At 41.4% G+C, this 21,508-nt stretch overlaps 1 protein-coding gene across 2 annotated transcripts in view; it reads right to left on the reverse strand.

The window, feature by feature from the left end:
- GNAO1 (G protein subunit alpha o1) overlaps positions 1–21,508 on the reverse strand; it is a 364,707-nt gene that overhangs the window by 42,293 nt on the left and 300,906 nt on the right. Inside the window, exons 7-8 of one of the 2 annotated variants that reach the window (XM_077455104.1) lie at positions 13,545–13,698; positions 5,842–6,857 (exon numbers count right to left, since the gene is read on the reverse strand). In XM_077455104.1, the coding sequence (XP_077311230.1) occupies positions 6,670–6,857; positions 13,545–13,698 (342 nt within the window). In that variant the 3' untranslated portion in view covers positions 5,842–6,669. Of the gene's footprint in view, positions 1–4,276; positions 4,431–5,841; positions 6,858–13,544; positions 13,699–21,508 lie in introns of those variants that run through there. The other variant, XM_077455095.1, reaches the window with a different exon arrangement.

Here is a 21,508-nt window from a genome sequence, read left to right on the forward strand (position 1 = left end):
TCCAGCCAATCCACTCACGGACCACGGATGTCTGGGGAGACCCTAAGAGCTTCAGCTATAGGTTCCATCGCAAGATCGAAGAGGGCCAAGGAGAGGGGGCAGCCCTGCATGGTAACCCTCTACACCTGGAAGGCAGAGGGGATGAGGCCGCCCATCCAAATGCTAGCCAGATTGCCCGTATATAGTGGTTGAATCCATGCTATAAAGCGTAGTGTGAATCCCATCCTCATCACCTCTCACAGGTAGGCCCACTCCAAAGATATCCTATTTTCTTAACCATTCATTAAGGCACAGGATAAAATATCAGGCACATTGGGACAACCAAAATTAGTCCAGCTGACAGGTGGGCAACACCCCAATGAAAGCCGAAGGGGCACACAAAAAACCATAGATTAACAAAAGAGGCTCGAGCTTGAAGAACCTCACAACCAAAGTCGGTATCAGCTGCAGCTTGAGCACCAAGCTGATAAAAAGTAATAAACGTGAACAGAGGACCAGGTGGCAGCTGCTTGATGTCAGATGTTGAAAAGCCCAAGAACACTCGCTGATCTGGTGGAGTGCGCATTATGATTTAGGGGTACCTTGCACTTGAATGAGAAGTTGTTGTGATAGGCTTGAATGAGGAGTTGTCGAATCCACCTGGCAAAAGTGAGAAGATAGAAAGACTCGAAAAGCACATATCACATCCAGACAATAAATATAAATCTTCCTTAGGATGTTTCAGAGCAGGACAGTGAGATAGTAGAACAATGTTCTGGTTAAGCTGAAGGAAAAACTATCTTGGGAAGAATTCTACTGACAACCTATACAAAAGGCTTTTACTAAGGACTAAAAGCCAAGAAGTCTTAAAGAACCGCTAAGGCAGAGCTTTGATCTTTGAAGAAGAAAAGAAAAACAGGATTTGTTCCAGGAAGAACTTTCTTAGAGGCAATTCCTTTGTTTTACACCAGGAGAAATACACTAAGTGTGATGGTACTCTGCTACGCTTTTTTGACATTTTTACCAGGCACATCCCCACGTGTTGTCCACTGCACCACCTGCTTGTCCCGTTCTTTGTCCCTTCGGAATTGATGCCATGGAGTTCTCTGTCCTTTGAGACATCTTTTATTATTAATGTACATTATGTTTATTGACTGCCTCTTTCTCTTCTCTTAGAATTTATCAAGCTCCTGAAGCGTTTTTTTGTAAAACATGTAGAGCTATTGTATTATGTCACAATTTAATAGAGATATACATGTCCTATATGACAAGTTTTTGATGTATTTGATCCATATTGGAGAGGTATAGTCCTTCACGGCAATTGGCAGTACTTTAACCACTTTCAGACCGGACCATTTTGCTGGCTTAAGACCAGACCACTTTTTGCGATTCGGCACAGCGTCGCTTTAACTGACAATTGCGCAGTCATGCGACGTGGCTCCCAAACAAAATTGACGTCCTTTTTTCCCCACAAATAGAGATTTCTTTTGGTGGTCTGATCATTTTTGGGTGATTTGATCACCCTTTTTTTTGCGCTATAAACAAAAATAGAGCGACAATTTTGAAAAAGAAAAACAAAAACAAAAAAAAAAAACACATTTAAAAAAAAAATTTTTTTTTTACTAGTAATGGCGGCGACCAGCGATTTTTATTGTGACTGCGACATTATGGCGGACACATCGGACATTTTTGGGACCACTGTCATTTATACAGCAATCAGTGCTATAACAAATGCACTGATTCCTGTGTAAATGACACTGGCAGTGACGGGGTTAACCAGGGGGTGGCAGTGTAGGGGTTAAGTGTGTCCTAGGGGCGTTATTAACTGTGGGGGGCTGGGCTGTGTGTTAGTGAACACTGATCTCTGCTCCAATCCCATGGAGCAGAGATCAGTGTCACTTGTTGCTAGGCAGAACAGGGAGATGCTGATGTAAACAGCATCTCCCCGTTCAGCCTCCCCGTGAGACAATCGCGGGTAACCCTGCGGCGATAGAGTCCGCAGGTCCTGCGACTGGACTCACGGGGGTACCGACTGGCACGCACGCCGCTGCACACGCGATGGCAGGGCGGCAAATGCAAATGGACGTACCTGTACGCCAATTTGCCTGCCCGTGCCATTCTGCCGACATACATCGCCGTGCGCCGGTCAGGAAGTGGTTAAACGTCTTCCATGTAATATGTTTAATAAAATCGATTTTATTTTTTCTACAATTGGTGCCTTTAAAATCCATTTTTCCATGTGCTTTATTTAAATTACCATTATTTAGGATGTGGCACTGCGCTTAGGCTCCCACAGATCCATCCTGTGTTGGAACTTCCCTAGCTTTTCTGATTAATAAGTGTAATGGTAGAATTTGATTCTTTGCTTTCAAGACTTATAGCCTTAGGGATAACCCAATCTCACAGGCCCCTTTCCCTTAAGACCTGGGCTTCAACAGCTAGGTCATTAAAGAGGTTGTTGAGCCATGCAACAACCTTTCAACAATCCCCTCTGCTATGTTAAACAATGTCCCCAGTGTATTTTTTTTTAAATTGCCACTGTATACCTTATTTTATCATGCGGACCGGCGCTCACATGACCGGCCGCCTCTCTCCAGCTGACAACTCCAGTGGGCAGGGCTGGGAAACCTCTATTGACCTCAGTCAGGAAGAGAGGAGAGGAAGAAACCAGAGAGGAGTCAGCAGCACTCTGAAAGCAGGTACACTGGCATTTAAAAAAAAACAAATACACTGGGGACATTGTTTAACATAGCAGAGGGGATTGTTGAAAGGTTGTTGTATTATTAGAGCAGGAGGGGAGGACTCTGGAGTGGACAGAGCTGACAAGCAGGGAGGGAAGGGGGGAGGAAGACACAGGAGACCAGGGCTGCTGATGACGAAGGCACGTAAACTGACCACAGTGTCAGGGCTCAGTAGCCATGATATACTGTGGTCAGTTAACAGGGGTGAGAGCAGAACCAGGCAGGATCAGCCAGGTATTTTAGGTGATGGAAGGGGCCAAATTACACAGCACAAGCACTGTGCTGTATAACATGCTTTACGGGAACAGGATCACATTTTATTTTTTAGGCTAACACTTTAAGCACAGCGACCGAGAAGCAGAGAGGCACACTTAGGACAGAAGATTGCAATGATCTGGCAGGGCCCACATAGATTCTGCCTGGAGTCAGATAAGGTCTGAGTACCACTTCCACCTGGGTCAGTTTGGTGTAATGAAAAAAGTTTCAGAAGGGAAAGGGAAGATCGGGTTGACCTGATCCTACCTGGCCAGCCACCATAAACACTAGAGGGTCCCATCTGTAATGACATCTTAAAACACCACAGGGTGAATAAAGTATTATCTAGATTTCAGACATTAACGACTGAGAAAGTTTACTGCCAACTTTCTATGCCTGGGATGTGCACAGCAGACAGAGCTGGAATGCCGAAGGTCAGTATCAGATGCATTTTTTTTGAGCCATGAAACTTCTGATTCCTCCCTGATGGTTAATGTAAACTATTGCCATAGAATTGTCTGACTGAATCCTGCTAGGATGACGAGAGGTCCAATGTTCAAGGGATAATCAAATCACTTAGTGCGAGAATATTGACTGGAAGACCAGTTTCCTCTCATCACAAACTCCTTTGTACCAAGGGGGTACTGAGAGACTCCTCCGAAGACTTACAGGCATTTGTTATGGGAACCATGCAAATCAACAGAAAAATTCCGCTGACTTCAACACTCAACTCCTTTCCACAAGCTAGGGCACTAGGGCAAGCCTGTTTTTTTTAAAGTCAGGCTTAGGGGATAGGACTGCACCCTCCTGTCCCACGCTGACAGAATGTTAAGATGACAAAATGGTCTACAGTGAATTTGGGCATATAGAATGGTCTCAAAGTAGGCAAACATTAGGCCCAGGACCCTCACGCAGAAGCAGAGAGTTGGTTGGCTCCTGGATTGTAAAGTCCAAACGTGAAAGGAGAGGAGAGTCTGAAGTTTGCCCAGACTGGATCGACTCCAAAAAGGTCCAAACTGAGATTGCTGGCATAGGGGAACCACTGCTGCTAAAAAAAAAAGCATTCTTCTTGGCCACAACAGCATGGGATAAGATGAAGCTGGGGTTCTTTGAAATGGCACGGCCCCATCACCACACACTGTTGTGGCAGCGTGTAAAATAATGTTGTTGTCCAATGGCCTTCTATATGAAAACATGCAACAATGGATTCCATACCTACATTTATAACTGCACCATACACTGGCCTGTTAATCTAGAAGAAACTAACTTGTTTTCTTCTAAAATGTAAATTCAGCTCCTACCTGTGTACTCTGGGAAGCAGATCGTCAGAGGAGACTTCTTGATCTTCTCAGCAAACAGGTCCTTCTTGTTGAGGAAGAGAATGATCGATGTGTCAATGAAGAACTTGTTGTTACAAATGGAGTCGAAGAGCATTAGAGACTCGTGCATTCGGTTCTGAAGCGAGGAGGCAGGAGAAAAAGGAGACAGAGGACAGAAAGAAAAGGAGAAAAGGAGTTAGGCTGAGGAGAGAGGAATGATTATCAGTGTAAAACAAAGAAAAAAATGATTATTAAATTCTATGGCTTTCTGAATAAGTGCTTGTAATAAAGTCTACCTGGGTTATTTGAGATATCAGAAAAGACCTATAGCATATGTTTTACACACAGCAAATAACCAAAGAAATTAACAAAGGTTAGATATACTTCCAGGTAGATTTTTCAAAAGTTTAAAGCACGAATCAAAGAAGTTGAGGTCTGTAATTACCAGTCCCTTTATTTAGTATGGCCACTGTACCATATTTTGCACACAGGAACTTCACTGACCCAATTCCATTACTTCACTATCATAACCTCAGTGTGATAAATAAAAGGTGAAAAACCACACATTTTGAGGCATGCTACTGTTAGACAAGAATGACATCATACAATCACAGCCCAAGCCTCCATCACCTCTTGGGAAAGCCCATCATTTTTATAAGCCATGAATTATATCATTGATATTAACAGTAATATACTGTATATTTTAAAAGTAGAACTAAATTCTAATGAAAGAATAGTTTGTTTAGAACATTGTAAATAAGGTAGGATTGCATTATTTTTGTTCCAGAAATACAGCCTTCCCTTCATTTTTTGCATGTTTTCGCGCTCTAACATGTGCACAATTCTGCAGACTGTTTGAACTTTCTGTATATATGTATTCTCCAGGCCAGCAAATTAACAATATAAAATTATGGAATGTGCCAGCACAATATATAAAAATGGCTGCTTGTATTCCAACCGAGGAAAGGGGCGACTGCAGCTGAACTGAGTAAGCGTTGTCACCCTAGGAAAAGAGATGCCTGTGGGTACACCATGCTTGTATATTTTCATTAAAACCAGGCATAAAAAAATAGATTATATTTTTTGACATTACAGGTATGTGTGCAAAAACATATGTATGTAGCTTGTTTGTGTTTAGGTACACTTCAGCAGTATAATCAACCTAAATTTCAATAATTCAAAAGTGATTTCATGCCATAGCAACATGTATTGTGTAAAGGTTACATTAACTAGGCTTGACATTTTGAAAAAACAGATACAACATTCATATGCAATGCTAGTTTTTTTTGTTGAGAATACCAACACCAGTTAGTTGCATTTTTTATGCACAAATATATTATATGCATACAAATATCCTACACACAGTGTAAATTGGTAAACCACCACAACCAAGTTACATAGATTAGATTCTTGTACCCTTAGCTCACAAATTAGATAATCAAATAATAAATGTCACAAAGAAATAGCATATTGTGTCCATTATTGATCCATAATGGAGAATTAACTGTGGCAATCAACATGCATGCTCCTTAGACACAAACCAAACATTTTACTGTAATAGTGCTTTAAAAGTTTATTAATATTAATATATATCCCTATCTGAAATGTCATAAAATGCAGTTCAACATAAAACAAAAGCTAAGACATTTTAAATATATATAAACTCTGAAATGGCATCAGAAGACAGACTGGCACAAAGGATTTTACCTCCAATCTTTACTCCATATACACATACAGGAAACAGTTTGGAGATCTGTGCAAGTTTAGGTATCGATACGAACCAGTTAATATGCAAATTACAGCTCATGCTAGCAAAAATACATTAAACCGTACAACAGCAATATCATGGCACATTTTTAAAAGGCCAGTACACATAAATTACAAATCCAAAAGAGAACTTAACTCAAAAATACTTTTTATGTTTACTGGTCATTTAAAGAAAAGGGAATACTTTGAAATGTTTATTGTTGGCACCACTGAGTAGACAAGATCAGTGCAAGCATACATTATGATTCTCTTTTGGGTTTCTTCACAATGCACGCTAAATAGATATTTAAAAATAATTATATTACACAGATCTGTGCTTTCACATTAGATCATTGAATATAGAGCACAAGAAAACAAGGCACATTCAGAGGCATCAAAAGATACCAAAGTATACAGTGTACACAGGGAGTGTGTAACAAATATTACATGGAGCTATGTTTTGCACAAAAGGCATTGTTACACAATAACTGTACAAATATACTTGTGATGGCCATAGTCAGAGCATAAAGTGCTACTGGAGATATTCAAGAATATTCCTTAGGGCACAAATCTGTTTTTTTCAAAAGCTAGAGGCCAAAAGACACAGATTTTTTGAAACAGCCAACAGATCAATATAAGCCACAACCACGTAGGTTATTGGCAATGATGACATCAGTGACAGCATCAAACACAAATTGGATGTTGTTGGTATCGGTGGCGCAGGTGGTATGAGTGTAAACCTCCTTATTGTGAGATTTATTCCGACTCTCGTACTGGTACTGTATGTGGGCTACACCCTCAGTGAATAAGTTGGGACCTGCAAGAGAGTGGAAAGAACATGTTTGTTCAATAACATTTAGCATATGAAACATTCCGAGAGTTGGAAAGTCCAAACACTTTCATACAACATTACTAGGCACATAAAAAAAATAAAAAATAAAAAAAAACTACAAAAGGAAATTAGAATTTGATGAGAATGTTTGCTTTGTAGTTGCTATTACAATTTTTTTCAGTAATTTAAAAATTCCCTTTATACAATGGTATTAGTGATCAAGCATACAGTGTTAGTAAATGCTAATGCACCAAAAATGATTGCCCTGGTGGTACCTTTTGCACAAGCCCCTTTTCAAAGCACCCCTTTCCCCCCAGTACTTTATATAGGCCGACCTAGGTCCTCAGCCACCATAACTACTGTAACGTGTCTCTTAAAAGATCTGCCACTCCAAACTGATAATTTACTATAGAAAGGTGAATTTAAGTGCTTTGTTTCTTTTAGGCTAGAAATAGATATATATTATTGTCTCATACTCTGTAGACTAGATCGTTTGAGGTGTGGCTGTATCCCATTGTTCTATTGTTTGTGTCTGCCTTGGGAGCAACCTATTACGGGATGTATATGTCGCTACGGATTAGCTGTGAGAGGGGGAGGGGGGCCATTTCTCCAGCAGGCCCTCCCAAAGACAGTCAACTGATGAGAAGTTTGATTACACTTTTGTCATGCAACTGGTGGAGGTAAAGTCTACCCTGCACTGTTTCATTATGCAAAGAAGGGGGGCTTAACCCCTAAATTATCTCTGCGTGCACTTGTTCAAATAAACAGTTCATGTTCAGCAGCCAAAACGAGTACTGCCTAGTTCTTGGTTGCATGTGGTTGGAATATCAGATATCTATATTCAGACAGGAGGAAGCGATATATGACGGAAGCATTCAAGCGGAGTGTGGGAAGTGATTTTGTGACATTGGTGGCAAATACTGGGATGCTTCCTGCAGTCTGGGACATCCAAACCTCCACCTGGATCCAAGGTGTGCAAAGCAGGAGAAGAAAGGTACAGATACCAGCTGCCACGGAAGAGGAATTTGAAAAGGAAGTTGCGAAAGATGCAGATACAGCACAGGGGACCGGCGCCAGAGGAGGTCGTGCTAGGATGGTACGATTCTGTCCACTGGCAAATCTGGAAGGTAGCGCTAGCTCGTGAGCAGCGGCACCAGGGAAAAATTCTCTCCTCCTTCCAGGAAATGTACTGGTCGCAGTACAAATTGTGTTTTTGGGGAGACAACCGAACAAGGAAAAGAAAGTCGAGTTAACAAGGCTGGTCAAGGCGGAGATGCGGTTGGGTGAGAGCTACAGAGACCTCAGCTGGTATGTAGCCCAAGTGCGCCCATGGACAGCAGGCGACACCCCAACAGAAGGCTTTGGCTACGGCAGCCTGGGGGTGTTATTAGAGAAGCTGTTCGAGGGCCCTGACTTTGGGAGCGATTTGGAGTGGTATTTGGAAGACATCTTGAAATACAGAGAATGTATGCTAAATGTCTCAGAAGTTCCCTGGGCATAGGAAGATTTGGAGTTTCTAGACAATCAGGAATGGTAGCTTAAGATTGCCTACAGACGGCTGCTAAATTCTGCTCAGCATTAAGTTTGGGCTACCTTTGCCTGGGACGATCCAGAAGTACCAGCTAACAGTCCTGAAATTCTGGCTGAAGAGTCTGCAACGTGGCAAAAGTGTGCTTTACCCATCCCTGCCTGCAGCTATGGACGCAAAGATCTTATGGCAGATGCAGCAAGTGCTGACTGACCTTGACAATCCTCTTTCTGCACGGGACGATCTTGGATGGAGGAATGCATCTGTCAGCAGCCAGCTAAGGGTATGGGAGATGGAGCAGCTGTTCCCATTTGCAGTTCAAGGGCTCAGGAAAAAAGAGGAAGCCATCCTCATTCTCCAGCCACAGAAAGTATGGATTTAATCGATGTTTCATTGAAGGATGTAAAATTTACTGAAATTCAAACTGAAGTGCTAACAGGGCAGAGCTCTGCTAGCTGCTGCCCAGCAACATCCTCTTCTTTGTACAGACAGGAGATGGTGAATCTTTATCCCCAGACACCAGTTCCAGAGACTCTGGCTTTAATAGACTTTTCTGCTGAGGAAGAACAACCCCGGTGAGCCTCCAGCAAAAGGGCTAGCATCAGGGCCAAACATCACTGAGCTCTGCCCAGCACCAACAGCGTGTTCAGCCTTCCTGAAAGAAGAGGCAGCCGGCCTCTCCCCCACAACACTAGCAGGGACATGGGATTTCCTGCCAGCAGCATTTGTGGAGTCAAGTGAAACTTCTCCAGCTGAAGCACTGACAACCGGACAGAGGGTCCAAGACCTTGGCCCCACACCTGCAGCAGTTCCAGGGGAGAGTGGTGAGAAGGTGACGGCCACTCCCCAACAGTTAGCCTGAGTGGATGATGTGGGGTCCTCAGCTGAAGCACTAACAGGGCAGAGTACTACTGGCCTTTGCACACAACAATCAACTCCACCGGAGCTCCAGGGAGAGAATGCAATTGGCATCTCACAACTGCAGCTTGAACCGATATCGGTGGATGGGACTGCGATCTCCACTGTCAGCAACCCAGCAGAAAGCCTGGCAATAGGGCAGAGTGCTGCTGGCCTCTGCCCTCAACTAACAGAAGATGGAGTTCCTGTGAAAGTGGATGGAATCTCGGTCTCCACTGACACAACCTCAGAAAATGGTCTAGCGCTGAGACAGGTGGATGTCAGCCATGCTTTGCAAGCACTGGTGGATTTTTTTTATCTAGTAACAGTGGATGGGACTTCAGTTTCCACCTGTATACCCCAGGGATGCTGGGCATTTGGCCCAGATCCCCAAGAGCATGACAGAGTGGGCCCAGTCAACCCATCTTCTTTCCAGGGGTTGAAAGGACTCCAGAGAGAAGGACCAGTCAGCAGCGCCCTGGGCTGCACCAGAAAATTAGGTTCAGTGCAGGAAGAGAGGATCGGCGAGTCACGGCACTGTTACAGGGTGTTTATTACAGATTGCAGAGAAATGCAGTTTGGCATTGTGCAGTTTGGGATTGTTTACACCCACTTTTACTCAGTTCCACTGGCCTGACAGGGAGGGAGGGAGATGGGTAGAGAAGACAGAACAGGTCGAACCCTACTCCGAAAATAAGCCCTACTGGGTCTTTTGTTGCCAAAATGAATATAAGATCCGGGCATATTTTTGGGGAAACAGTACGAGAGAGGCAGAGGTTGGCTCGGTGAGTAATGCTCTGTTTGGGTCAATATGTTTATAGATATATACATACACACACAAATATTTTATTCTATCTCATGTGACAACAATGAAGAAATTACACTTTACTACAATGTAAAGTAGTGAGTGTACAGCTTGTAGAACAGTGTAAATTTACTGTCCCCTCAAAATAACTCAATACAGCCTATAATGTCTAAACCGCTGGCATCAAAAGCGAGTGCGCCCTTAAGTGAAAATGTCCAAATTGGGCCAAAAATTTCAATATTTTGTGTGGCCACCATTATTTTCCAGCACTGCCTTAACCCTCTTGGGCATGGAGTTCGCCAGAGCTTCACAGGTTTCCACTGGAGTCCTCTTCCACTCCTCCATGATGACATTACAGAGCTGATGGATGTTAGAGACCTTGCGCTCCTCTACCTTCCATTTGAGCATGCCCCAAAGATGCTCAATAGGGTTTAGATCTGGAGACATGCTTGGCCAGTCCATCACCTTTACCCTCAGTTTCTTTAGCAAGGCAGTGGTCATCTTGGAGGTGTGTTTGGGGTCATTATGTTGGAATACTGCTCTGCGGCCCAGTCTCTGAAGGGAGGGGATCATCCTCTGCTTCAGTAGGTCACAGTACATGCTGGCACTCATGGTTCCCTCAATGAACTGTAGCTCCCCAGTGTCGGCAGCACTCATGCAGCCCCAGACCATGACACTCCCACCACCATGCTTGACTGTAGGCAAGACACACTTCTCTTTGTACTCCTCACCTGGTTGCTGCTATGCTTGACACCATCTGAACCAAATAAGTTTATCTTGGTCTCTCATCAGACCACAGGGCATGGTTCCAGTAATCTATGTCCTTATATACAAAATAAGTGCAGCGCTAATGAAACATTGCAAAATTTTCAAATTTTCAAGTGAAAAAAATAAAAGGAAAACCAAGGCAGAGTCCCAGTGAAAATTTCAGTCCATAAAGAATGAATTAAACATCTATCTCTGTAAGATATCAGTGGCAGATTGCGGAGCTGGAAACCGTGAAAGATCCTTAAAGAACGTGCATCCCACTCCACACCCAAGTGAGTAAGTAGCCTGCTTACCAGCTATCCGTAACCATTGAAACAGTAGTCTCACCCAGCACAGGGAAATCGGTCTCCCCAAGACCCTTAATGACTTCTGGAACCACAGCTAGGCTGATAACACTCTCCATGCGTTCTGCTTAAGAACTCTTAAGCAGAGTTATATATTTTGTATATATTCATCTATTTTGAGTTTTTTTTTTTTAAATAAGACTTCAAGGTGCTAGCAGCGTAGTCTATCCACTATATTTCATATATAGCTTTATTGTTTCTAGCGCAGCGTTAGCCTTTTTTTCACAATCTATGTCCTTAGTCTGCTTGTCTTCAGCAAACTGTTTGCAGGCTTTCTTGTGCATTATCTTTAGAAGAGGCTTGCTTCTGGGACAACAGCCATGCAGACCAATTTGATGCAGTGTGCGTGTATGGTCCGAGTACTAACAGGCTTGAAACTCTGCAGCAATGCTGGAAGCACTCGTATGTCAATTTCCCAAAGACAACCTCTGAATATGACCCTGAGCACGTGCACGCAACTTCTTTAGTCGGCCATGGCGAGGCCTGTTCCGAGTGGAACCTGTCCTGTTAAACCGCTGTATGGTCTTGGCCACCGTGTTGCTGCTCAGATTCAGGGTCTTGGCAATCTTTTTACAGCCTATGCCATCTATGTAGAGCAACAATTCTTTTTTTTCAGATCCTCAGAGTTCTTTGCCATGATGTGCCATGTTGAACTTCCAGTCACCAATATGAGAGAGTGAGACCGATAACACCAAATTTAACACACCTGGCTCCCCAGTCACACCTGAGACCTTGTAACACTAATGAGTCACATGACACAGAGGGAGGGAAAATGGCTAATTGGGCTCAATTTGGACATTTCACTTAGGGGTTTACTCACTTTTGTTGCCAGCGGTTTAGACATTAATGGCTACGTGTTGAGTTATTTTGAGGGAACAGCAAATTTACACTGTTATACACGCTGTACAATCACTACTTTACATTGTAGCAAAGTGCAATTTCTTCAGTGCTGTCACATGAAAAAATTGAATAAAATATTTTCAATTTTTTTTTGAGATACTGTATATATATTTTGTATATTGTCTCATACTGTTGTAGACTCTTTACTAGATCATTTGAGGTGTGGCTGTATCCCATTGTTTGTGTCTGCTTTGGGAGAAACCTATTATGGGATGTATATGTCTCTGGATTACCTGTGAGAGGGGAGGGGAGGTTCTCCAACAGCCCCTCCCAAAGACAGTCTACTGATGAGTAGTTTGACTACACCTATTTCATGCTGCTGGTGGAGGTAAAGTCTACACAGCCCTGTTTCATTATGCAAAGGAGGGGGGGCTTGTCCCCTAAATAGATCTCAGTGTGCCCTTGTTCAGCCAAAACGACTACTGTCTAGTTCTTGGTTGCAAGCGGTTGGAATATCTGATATCTATACTCAGACGGGAGGAAGCAATATATGACGGACGCACGCCAGTGGAGTATGGGAAGCAATTCCGTGACAAGGACTATTTTGCTAAACCTAAAGCCCAAACAGACAATGCATTTACAAATGCCAGCAAAGCTGATGCTTCAGGAGATAGCAAGTTCTGGAAACCCATGACATTTACACAGTGATCATTGGCTTTAGACAAGCTATATGAACCATTTGTAAGTAAAACCTCACTTCTGAAACCAAGAAGACTAAGATAACAGGCCTTCTAGTTGGCTTATCTGGTCACTGGTTTACAAATATTGGAGGATGCTGGTGCAATATCTGGGCTGTGGGTTTGCCCATTACTATCTGCAACTTATGGTAAAAAATACCATCAATGCCCATTTGGCAAAAGTATGCAGTAATGATATATGTGCTCTCTTATGCTATGCTAGGAGTGCACAGAAAAAGCCAGTAAGCAAAATAAGATCTCATTGAGCAACCATGGGACCACATATATTTTGAACTCCAGTAATGCCAATTTTGAGGTCCATGATGTACCCGGAAGATACATTAGTGTCATGCAACATATTAAAATGAAGCTAGTGCATCTGTGGATAACACTGCGCATCACTAAATGTATTTCATTCCCGCACCTATTTAACGAAGTGCAATGTTTTTAAAAAAGTATATGTTGTTACCAATCCACAGTGGAGAGTACATTTCATGATCAAAAGCATGAAGCTTATTAATCTGCTTGCAAACTACAAAACTGCTACATCATGCAATACACTCAAATAATGAAAATACTGACAAAATCCTTGCATGCCATGACTAGAATATGCATGCCAGTGTAGTCAACTTTGTTTATATGCCTGTATATGCAGCATGGCAAGCAATTACAATGATTAAGAAGTGAAGTGTTACAGTCTGAATAACTTATCTCACGTTATGCTGGCAGTACTATCTTTTCCATAGTTTGTACCTGTGTACTCCGGAAAGCAGATAGTAAGTGGGGACTTTGGAATTTTTTCTTTGAAGATATCTTTCTTATTCAGGAACAAGATCATGGAAGTGTCAATGAACCACTTGTTGTTACAGATGGAGTCAAACAATTTGAGGGATTCATGCATTCGGTTCTGTAATACAAATAAGAGCTGTATGTCACAGGAGCTCCACACTGATTTGCACCCGGCAACACAAAGCTCACATAGTAAAGATTATTATTGTACATATATGTGTAACTATATTTTTTCCCTTGGTATAGCACATGCAATTTGGTGTCTTTTTTTTTTAGTGGCCATTGTCCTCCCTTATAGCTTTCCCCATACATGTCTACTCTTGTTCGTCTTTTCCTTGTTTGCATGCTCATGCTTTATGTTGTGACACCCAACATGCTTTTCTCAGATCTTGTTCATGTTCTTTACCAAGCTAGCATGTGCTCAGGCTTTGCTGTGAAGTTCAAATATGCATGCTTAGCTGCCGCTCTAGTGAATTCTTTTTACCAAAGGGCAATTTGGGCTGTGGGCCTTTGAAACTCTATTTGCAGTGTTTATCTTATTATGGACATGCTCATTTAGTTAAAACTGGACATGCTCACACTATCATATTTAATTCTTACCATGTTTTCTCTGGGCCATCTGGACTTCTTTATGTTTTGTTCTTCTTACTGCACTCCAACATTCTCACTCTATGCCTGTTTTTAACCAACTATCATTCATCCAGCTATAATACCCCAATTTATTTTTAGTTCCCACCCCACTTAAAATAGATTTTATTGTATTCTCTCCCTTTCCAAAATGATTTATATTGTTTCAACAGTTCATAAACTTAACAAGCTATTTAATAAAATGATGCAAAGAAATAAAGCATCCCTTGATCAAAAATCAGATTTGATTAGTATGAATACAACTTTTAAATGATAACATGTTGCTATGGAATACTGTCCTTCACATTCAAGTGGATTTCCAGTCAAAAGTTTCCTCCGATTTTGCATAATGTGTAAAATTGTTAGAACCGTTGGCCTATCTTTTTCTGGTTGTGTCCTCGTTGAGAAAAGAATCACTTGCTGCCTTGGTAACAATGGGGAACACTGGGGAAACCTCCCAAAAAGGAAAGCTTTTCTTGTGAAACTGCCAAAAGTAGCAGTAGCAGTAGTTCCTGCATGTATTGTAGACAAGGAGTGAGTGAAAATCTCTCCAATGGGGACACACACAATTTAAAACCAGGGATTCTAACCTTCCCTTCTGTATCCAAAATTTAGAAAAAACGTTTTGTCTGAAGTTCCACTTCAAGTTATTATATTGCTCATACATTGGGTAAATTATATTACTTGCAGAAAACTCAGACTTTGTTTTTGTCTGTAGCTTGAAATCTACACTAATTTCAGAAGCCCGGGGCCTAGAATTAATAGATTTAGAATGTATAACGTAAGCTATGGCTTGGGATGGAACCTGTCTTGTTTTTCCTACATGGTGTACAAGTGCTGAGAAAATGCAGAGAGCTGGAGGTGGAGAATAAGCAAGGACTCAAGATTAAAGCTCATGCAAAAAGCAAAGCAAAAAGCAGAAACAGCTGGTTAGGCCCCATATTTTTTGTGCTAGGCCTAAAATGCAAGACAAGATCCTCCATAACCGGTCACATTCTATGGTGGATTTCATTGCATTGTTATTTAATAATAAAGGTTCATACCTGCTGAAACTGAAGAGTCTCTCAGTCTCTGCTGGGTAGGTAGCGGTGTTAGAAAGGCTGGACGGCAGAAGAAGAAAAGTTTTCAAGTGCTGAAGACGCAGAGGTGTTTGGAGAGAGAGGACTGTGCAGGCTGTGCGGACAATTCTCCAGCAGGACCACGAGAGCGGAAAGCAAGTGAATAGAGGTACCAAGCAAACCAAAGAGTCATGAGGTTAACAGCAGGTGGCAGGCCACACTGGGAATGATTACAGCTTGTGGTTAGTGACGAAATCCTGAAAGGATGAAGAGACTTGTATTCCCTTATGAATCTGCTCTAGGACTAGGTAAATGGATAGTATGCAGACCAACATTAACAACTTTCAAAATGATGACGTGTTATATTAGAAGGGAAGTGTAAAGCAGCCCACCACTTTGAAGTTCATCTTCAATTTTTCACTCACAAAATAAATAGTAATTCAACACCAATTGCCCCTATGAATGTGTGATACAAATGTGCAAAAAAAACAAACAAACCATCAACATAACTAGAAAAAAACACAAGTTCTAAAGAAATCACCATAGACTTTAGTAGGCTGTTACATTTAAAACGTCTAATAAACAGACAATTTACAACTAAAGCAAATGCAATTGGGCAAAAATAAAAGGCAATAAATGTCTCTGCTTGAAATGCAACACAAAATTGTACACCCAATGTCATAATACTTTATTTTCTAAAATGCATTTTCTTCCAATACATTTATATCATACTGTTGCATACATTTTTTGAGTTTCTTCCCATTGGCACTGTGAGGTTCATTTCTAAACAGAACAAAAGCAGCCACTTGGAAAAATTGTAGAATTCAGAAACTAGTCTGACAAAGGTAGGTGACAGCACAAAATTTAGAAGCCAGGGAACATGCACTTTGACTTATAGCAAAAGAAAAGGGACGGTAGATTGCAGGAGTTAACTAACTGTAATTTCAACCCTGTTCCAATAACTTAGTAGGGGATGTGTGGCTTTCCAGATTTTACATACATGGCTAGCCAACACAACTAGTAAGTACAATTCAAAGTGCTTCAGTGGAACAACATGGCCATGTTCACACCAGCCAGGGAGAGCTGCATACTGAAGTTTTTTTACCTTCAGACTTTAGAACCACTTTAATACCAGAAAGTACTGGAAGCGGAGTAGAGCAAAGAGGCAAAAAGGTAGGTAAATTGCTATAGGCGGAGGTTTAAAGCAAACCTGTTGCTCTGTCTTGAGTGGGCAAAAATAACACCGAACCCTTAAGATCATCTTATTGTTATTGCCATCTTAAAGTACTGATGTGGTAGTAGTTGATGTGAATAATCTGGTTTCAGGGCAGGCAGCTTAAACCCCAGCGGATCTCTGCGGTTTCCTTGGCTTGTAGTGTAATGCAATAAAAATGACAATTGAAGCACCACACCACTGCAAAAAGCCACAAAATGCAACTTATATAAATGCGATCCAAGAAGGCACATAAGGGTAAAAACTAAATTTAACAAACGGTCCCCATTAGGACATACCAGTGTAATGGGGACCGTTTGTTAAATTTAGTTTTTACCCTTATGTGCCTTCTTAGATCGCCTAATGGTTTATATATGGCCCCTTCGCATTAATTTTTCCTCTATGACATTTAACTAACTGTTCTTTTAAGCCAATTATGTAGGTAAACATATACGTAGATCTTACATTATGATTGGGTGTTTAGAAGTGGGCAGACCTTCCATGGCCTCTTAGTCCGTAGTGTGTGGTGGCGTGGCACCGTCGCTACAATTGCTCTTGAATATCTATATGCAGTGGTTAAAATAACCATCTATATGGTTAGGGAACAAAATATCTAATTCACTCTGAGAATAACAGAAGAGATATATACAGTGCCTTGAAAAAGTAAAAAGTATTCACCCCCCCTTGGCATTTTTCGTGTTTTGTTGCCTCATAACCTGGAATTAACATGGATTGTTTGAGGATTTGCATCATTTAATTTGCAGAACATGCCCATGTTGAAATTTTTTTTTTTTGTTATTGTGAAGCAAACAAACAGGACATAACAGAAAAAAAAATCAATGTGCATAACTAAAGTCAATACTCTGTAGAGCCACCTTTTGTGGATATCACAGCTTCAAGTCACTTTGGATAAGTCTCTATGAGCTTGCCACATCTTACCACTGGGATTTTTGCACATTCCTCCTTGCAAAACTGCTCCAGCTCCTTCAAGTTGGATGGTTTGCGTGTGAACAGCAATCTAAGTCTGACCACAGATTTTCTATTGGATTGAGGTCTGGGCTTTCACTAGGCCATTCCAACATATTTACATGTTTCCCCTTAAACCATTCAAGTGTTTCTTTAGTAGTGTGTTTGGGGTCATTGTCCTGCTGGAAGGTGAACCTTAGTCCTAGCCTCAAATCACACAGAATGGTACAGGTTTTGCTCAAGAATATCCCTGTATTTAACACCATCCATCTTTCCCTCAGCTCTGACCAGTTTCCAAGTCCAGACTGCTGAAAAACATCCCCACAGCAGGATGCTGCCACCACCATGTTTCACTGTGGGGATGGTGTTCTTTGGGTGATGTGATGTGTTGGGTTTGCACCAGATATAGCATTTTCTTTGATGGTCAAAAAGTTAAATTTTAGTCTCAACAGACCAGAGCACCTTCCTCCATACATTTTGGGAGTCTCCCACATGCCTTTTCGCAAAGTCGGAACGTGCCATTTTGTTTTTTGCTGAAAGTAATGGGTTTCTTCTGGCCACTCTGCCATAAAGCCCAACTCTATGGGCTACATACAGCTTATTGTTGACCTATTGTACAGATACACCAGTCTCTGTGGTGGAACTCTGCAGCTCCTCCAGGGTTACCTTAGGTCTCTGTGCTGACTCTGATTAATGCCCTCCTTGCCCGGTCCGTGAGTTTTGGTGTACGGCTGTCTCTTGGCAGGTTTGCTGTTGTGCCATGTTCTTTCCATTTAGTTATGATAGATTTGATGGTGCTCCTAGGGATCAAAGATTTGGGTATTTTTTATAACCTAACCCTGACTTGTACTTCTCAACAACATTGTCCCTTACTTGTTTGGATAGTTCCTTGGTCTTCATGGCAGTGTTTGGTTAGTGGTGCCTCTTGATTATGTGTTGCAGCTTCTTGGGCCTTTCAAAAAGGTGTGTATATGTAATGACTGATCATGTGACACTTAGATTGCACACACTGAAAAATAGTTTTATGTATATGTTTTTCCAATTTTACTTCACCAACTTAGACTATTGCCTTCCGATCCATCACATAGAATTCAGATTAAAAAAAACATTGAACTAAAGGCTATAATGTAACAAAAGCCGAGGGGGTGAATACTTTTGCAAGGCACTGTATACTATTAGATGTTGGTGCACATGATGAGGTACAAAAACAAAAAAAATAGCTCTTTATGGTACAAAAACGACAGATAATCACTACTATAAGGGGATAATTTATACAGTGAAAGTAATATATATTACACATCATAAAACTATCATATGTATAATAATATATCCAGAAGTAGGAATATAAATCTTTTATATCTAGGAGTAAATGCGGAGACTTTTGTATGGATATAATCATTGTATATATAATGCACAATACTGGTAAACTTTTACTTTAAACCTAATTGTAATGCCTTATATTACCTCCAGTCTATCAGCCTCCAGCTTCTCTGGGTTCATATGCGGATCTTCCCTGTACTGAACCTTTAGTGATTGTAAACATTTGAATATAATACATATACGAGTCATTTCCCGATCTCTGCAGCCACGCATCGGGACAATGTCTCACTGCCTGTGATTAGCGAAGTACCGACTTCCTGTCGGGGCTCTGCACGTGGGGTGTGGGAACACGCCGGAGCCCATCCTTGCTCCTTACACAATCACAAGTTCTCAGGCACTTACTGACATGTATTGATGGTGTAAGGTGCTGCACTGTGCATACGGATAGGTAAACAAATAATGGATTCTGTATGCAGGCCAACTAAAACGGCTGACCAACTAATCGATTATGAAAATAGTTGACAACTATTTTCATAATCGATTTTGTCGATAAGTTATTCAGCTCTTATCTGGACGTCCATTTAAAGCTGAACTTTAGGCAGATATTAACAAAAACATAAATTAAAGCACAACTCCACAACATAATCTAGCCTTGCGGTGTCCCCCCCCCCCCTCCCCCCAAAACTCCACCACGTACAACATAGGGTAATAGCCCTGCAATAAAGAGAAGAATGGGCGGCACATCCAAAATAAAAAATAAGTTTATTTAGAAGTCCATGAATAAAAAAGCATGACACAGAACCGACAGGATACACAGCAGATGTGTTTCACACTAATCGTGCTTACTCATTGCGGGTAATAGCCTGTCAATGTATGTGATGCTGCTGAGGGACCGTTTACAGGCCAGATCTTCAAGAAGAGGACAGCGCTGGAGCTGGCCAGAGTTGAGGATACGGAAAGTTCCGATGTTCCTCTACCGCCTACACATAACCAAAATATAATTCTTGCACTGTGGAAGGGAGCCCACTGCAAGGGTAGATTTATTCTAATTCTTATAGTTGAGCTTTAATGCACCTATTAAAAATTATGAAATGTATTTTAAATTTAACTAGTATACGTACCTGAATTTGACTCAATTTAACCGCTTGCCTACTGGCTCACGCCTATATATGTTGGCAGAAGGGCACGTATAGGCAGATTAACATACCTGTACGTTGCCCTTTAAGGAGCGGTTTGCATGCACCGCAACCGATGTCCGTGGGGATACCCGCGATCATCTCACGGACAGGAAGAACGAGGAAATGCTGATGTAAACAGGCATTTCCCCTTTCGGCCTAATGACAGAACACTGATCACCGCTCCCTGTAATCGGGAGCGCTGATCAGTGTCGTGTCACACATTGCCCCCTCCCCCTCAGTTAGGATCACTCCCCCGGACACACTTAACCCCTACAGCGCCACCTAGTGGTTAACCTTATTCACTGCAAGTCACATTTACACAGTAATCAATGCATTTTTAATCACACTGATCGCTGTACAAATGTGAATGATTCCAAAATAGCGCAAAAAGTGTCCGACCTGTCCGCCATAATGTTGCAGTCATGATAAAAATCGCTGATCCTGCCATTACTAGCATATATATAAAAAAAAAAAATTTGTAAAAATGCCATAAAACCTATTTTGTAGACGCTATAACTTTTGCACAAAGAAATCAAACGCTTATCACGATTTTGTTTACCAAAAATATGTAGAAGAATACATATCGGCCTAAACTGAGGAAAGAAAAAATGTTTTTATATATTTTTGGGGATATTTATTATAGTGAAAACGAAAAAAAAAGCTTTTCAAAATTGTCGCTATTTTTTTGTTTATAGCACAAAAAATAAAAACCGCAGAGTTGATCAAATACCACCAAAAGAAAGCTCTATTTGTGGGGAAAAAAAAAGGAAGTTTTTGACGATGTAGTGCCGAATCGCAAAAAACTTTCTGGTCTTTTGCCAGCCAAATGGTTCGGGGCTTAAGTGGATAAGCAATCCCCTGTAAAGCAGCACAAAGACTGGGAGATGGACATGAGCCATTGGGGCCAATTCAAGTATTCTGCATTCACATGTTCTAAGAAACATGCTAACTGGAGGCAGGAGTAGGTAAGTGACCTCATCAGTTACTTGCTTTTCCTACACTGTCCAGGGATAGGGATGTCCTACACTGTCCAGGGATACTCTCTCTGGCAATGTTCTGGAATTCTCTGGACTGGAAGGCCAGAAATGCAAATCCTCTGGAAAGCAAGCCTAGTCACATATAGGCATTTGAACTACATATTTAGTGCTTTGTCTGGAATTCAGTTTTAACATTATGTAATGCAGCAGATTACCAGCACGGATACAAAGATCATAGCTCCATGTCCTTCTCCATTGAAATATTTTACATTTTGCAATATTCTTTACTTTAGCAACATATATTGGCAAATATATTTTTCTTCAGCTGTTAGATAAAAGGCAGGCATTTATCCAAGGGATAATTTAAAATGAGGTCACTCTGATTAGCGTTAGATAAAGGCATACTTCAGTAGAAAAGCTATAAAATATGATGCTGTTATGACCTACAATACCCCCAAATATACACATGGTGCAAACCCTTTAATGTCAAGAACATCTGAAAACACAAGTTCTAGGAAGTGCCTCTACAGAGAATAATGTTGTAAATGTAATCACCCACCAAGGATAACCATTATTCAGTTAAAAACTT

Source organism: Lithobates pipiens, unplaced genomic scaffold (genome assembly GCF_037356315.1).
Source record: "Lithobates pipiens isolate NorthernLeopardFrog02 unplaced genomic scaffold, aLitPip1_a1.2 Scaffold_10, whole genome shotgun sequence".
NCBI classification, from domain to species: domain Eukaryota; kingdom Metazoa; phylum Chordata; class Amphibia; order Anura; family Ranidae; genus Lithobates; species Lithobates pipiens.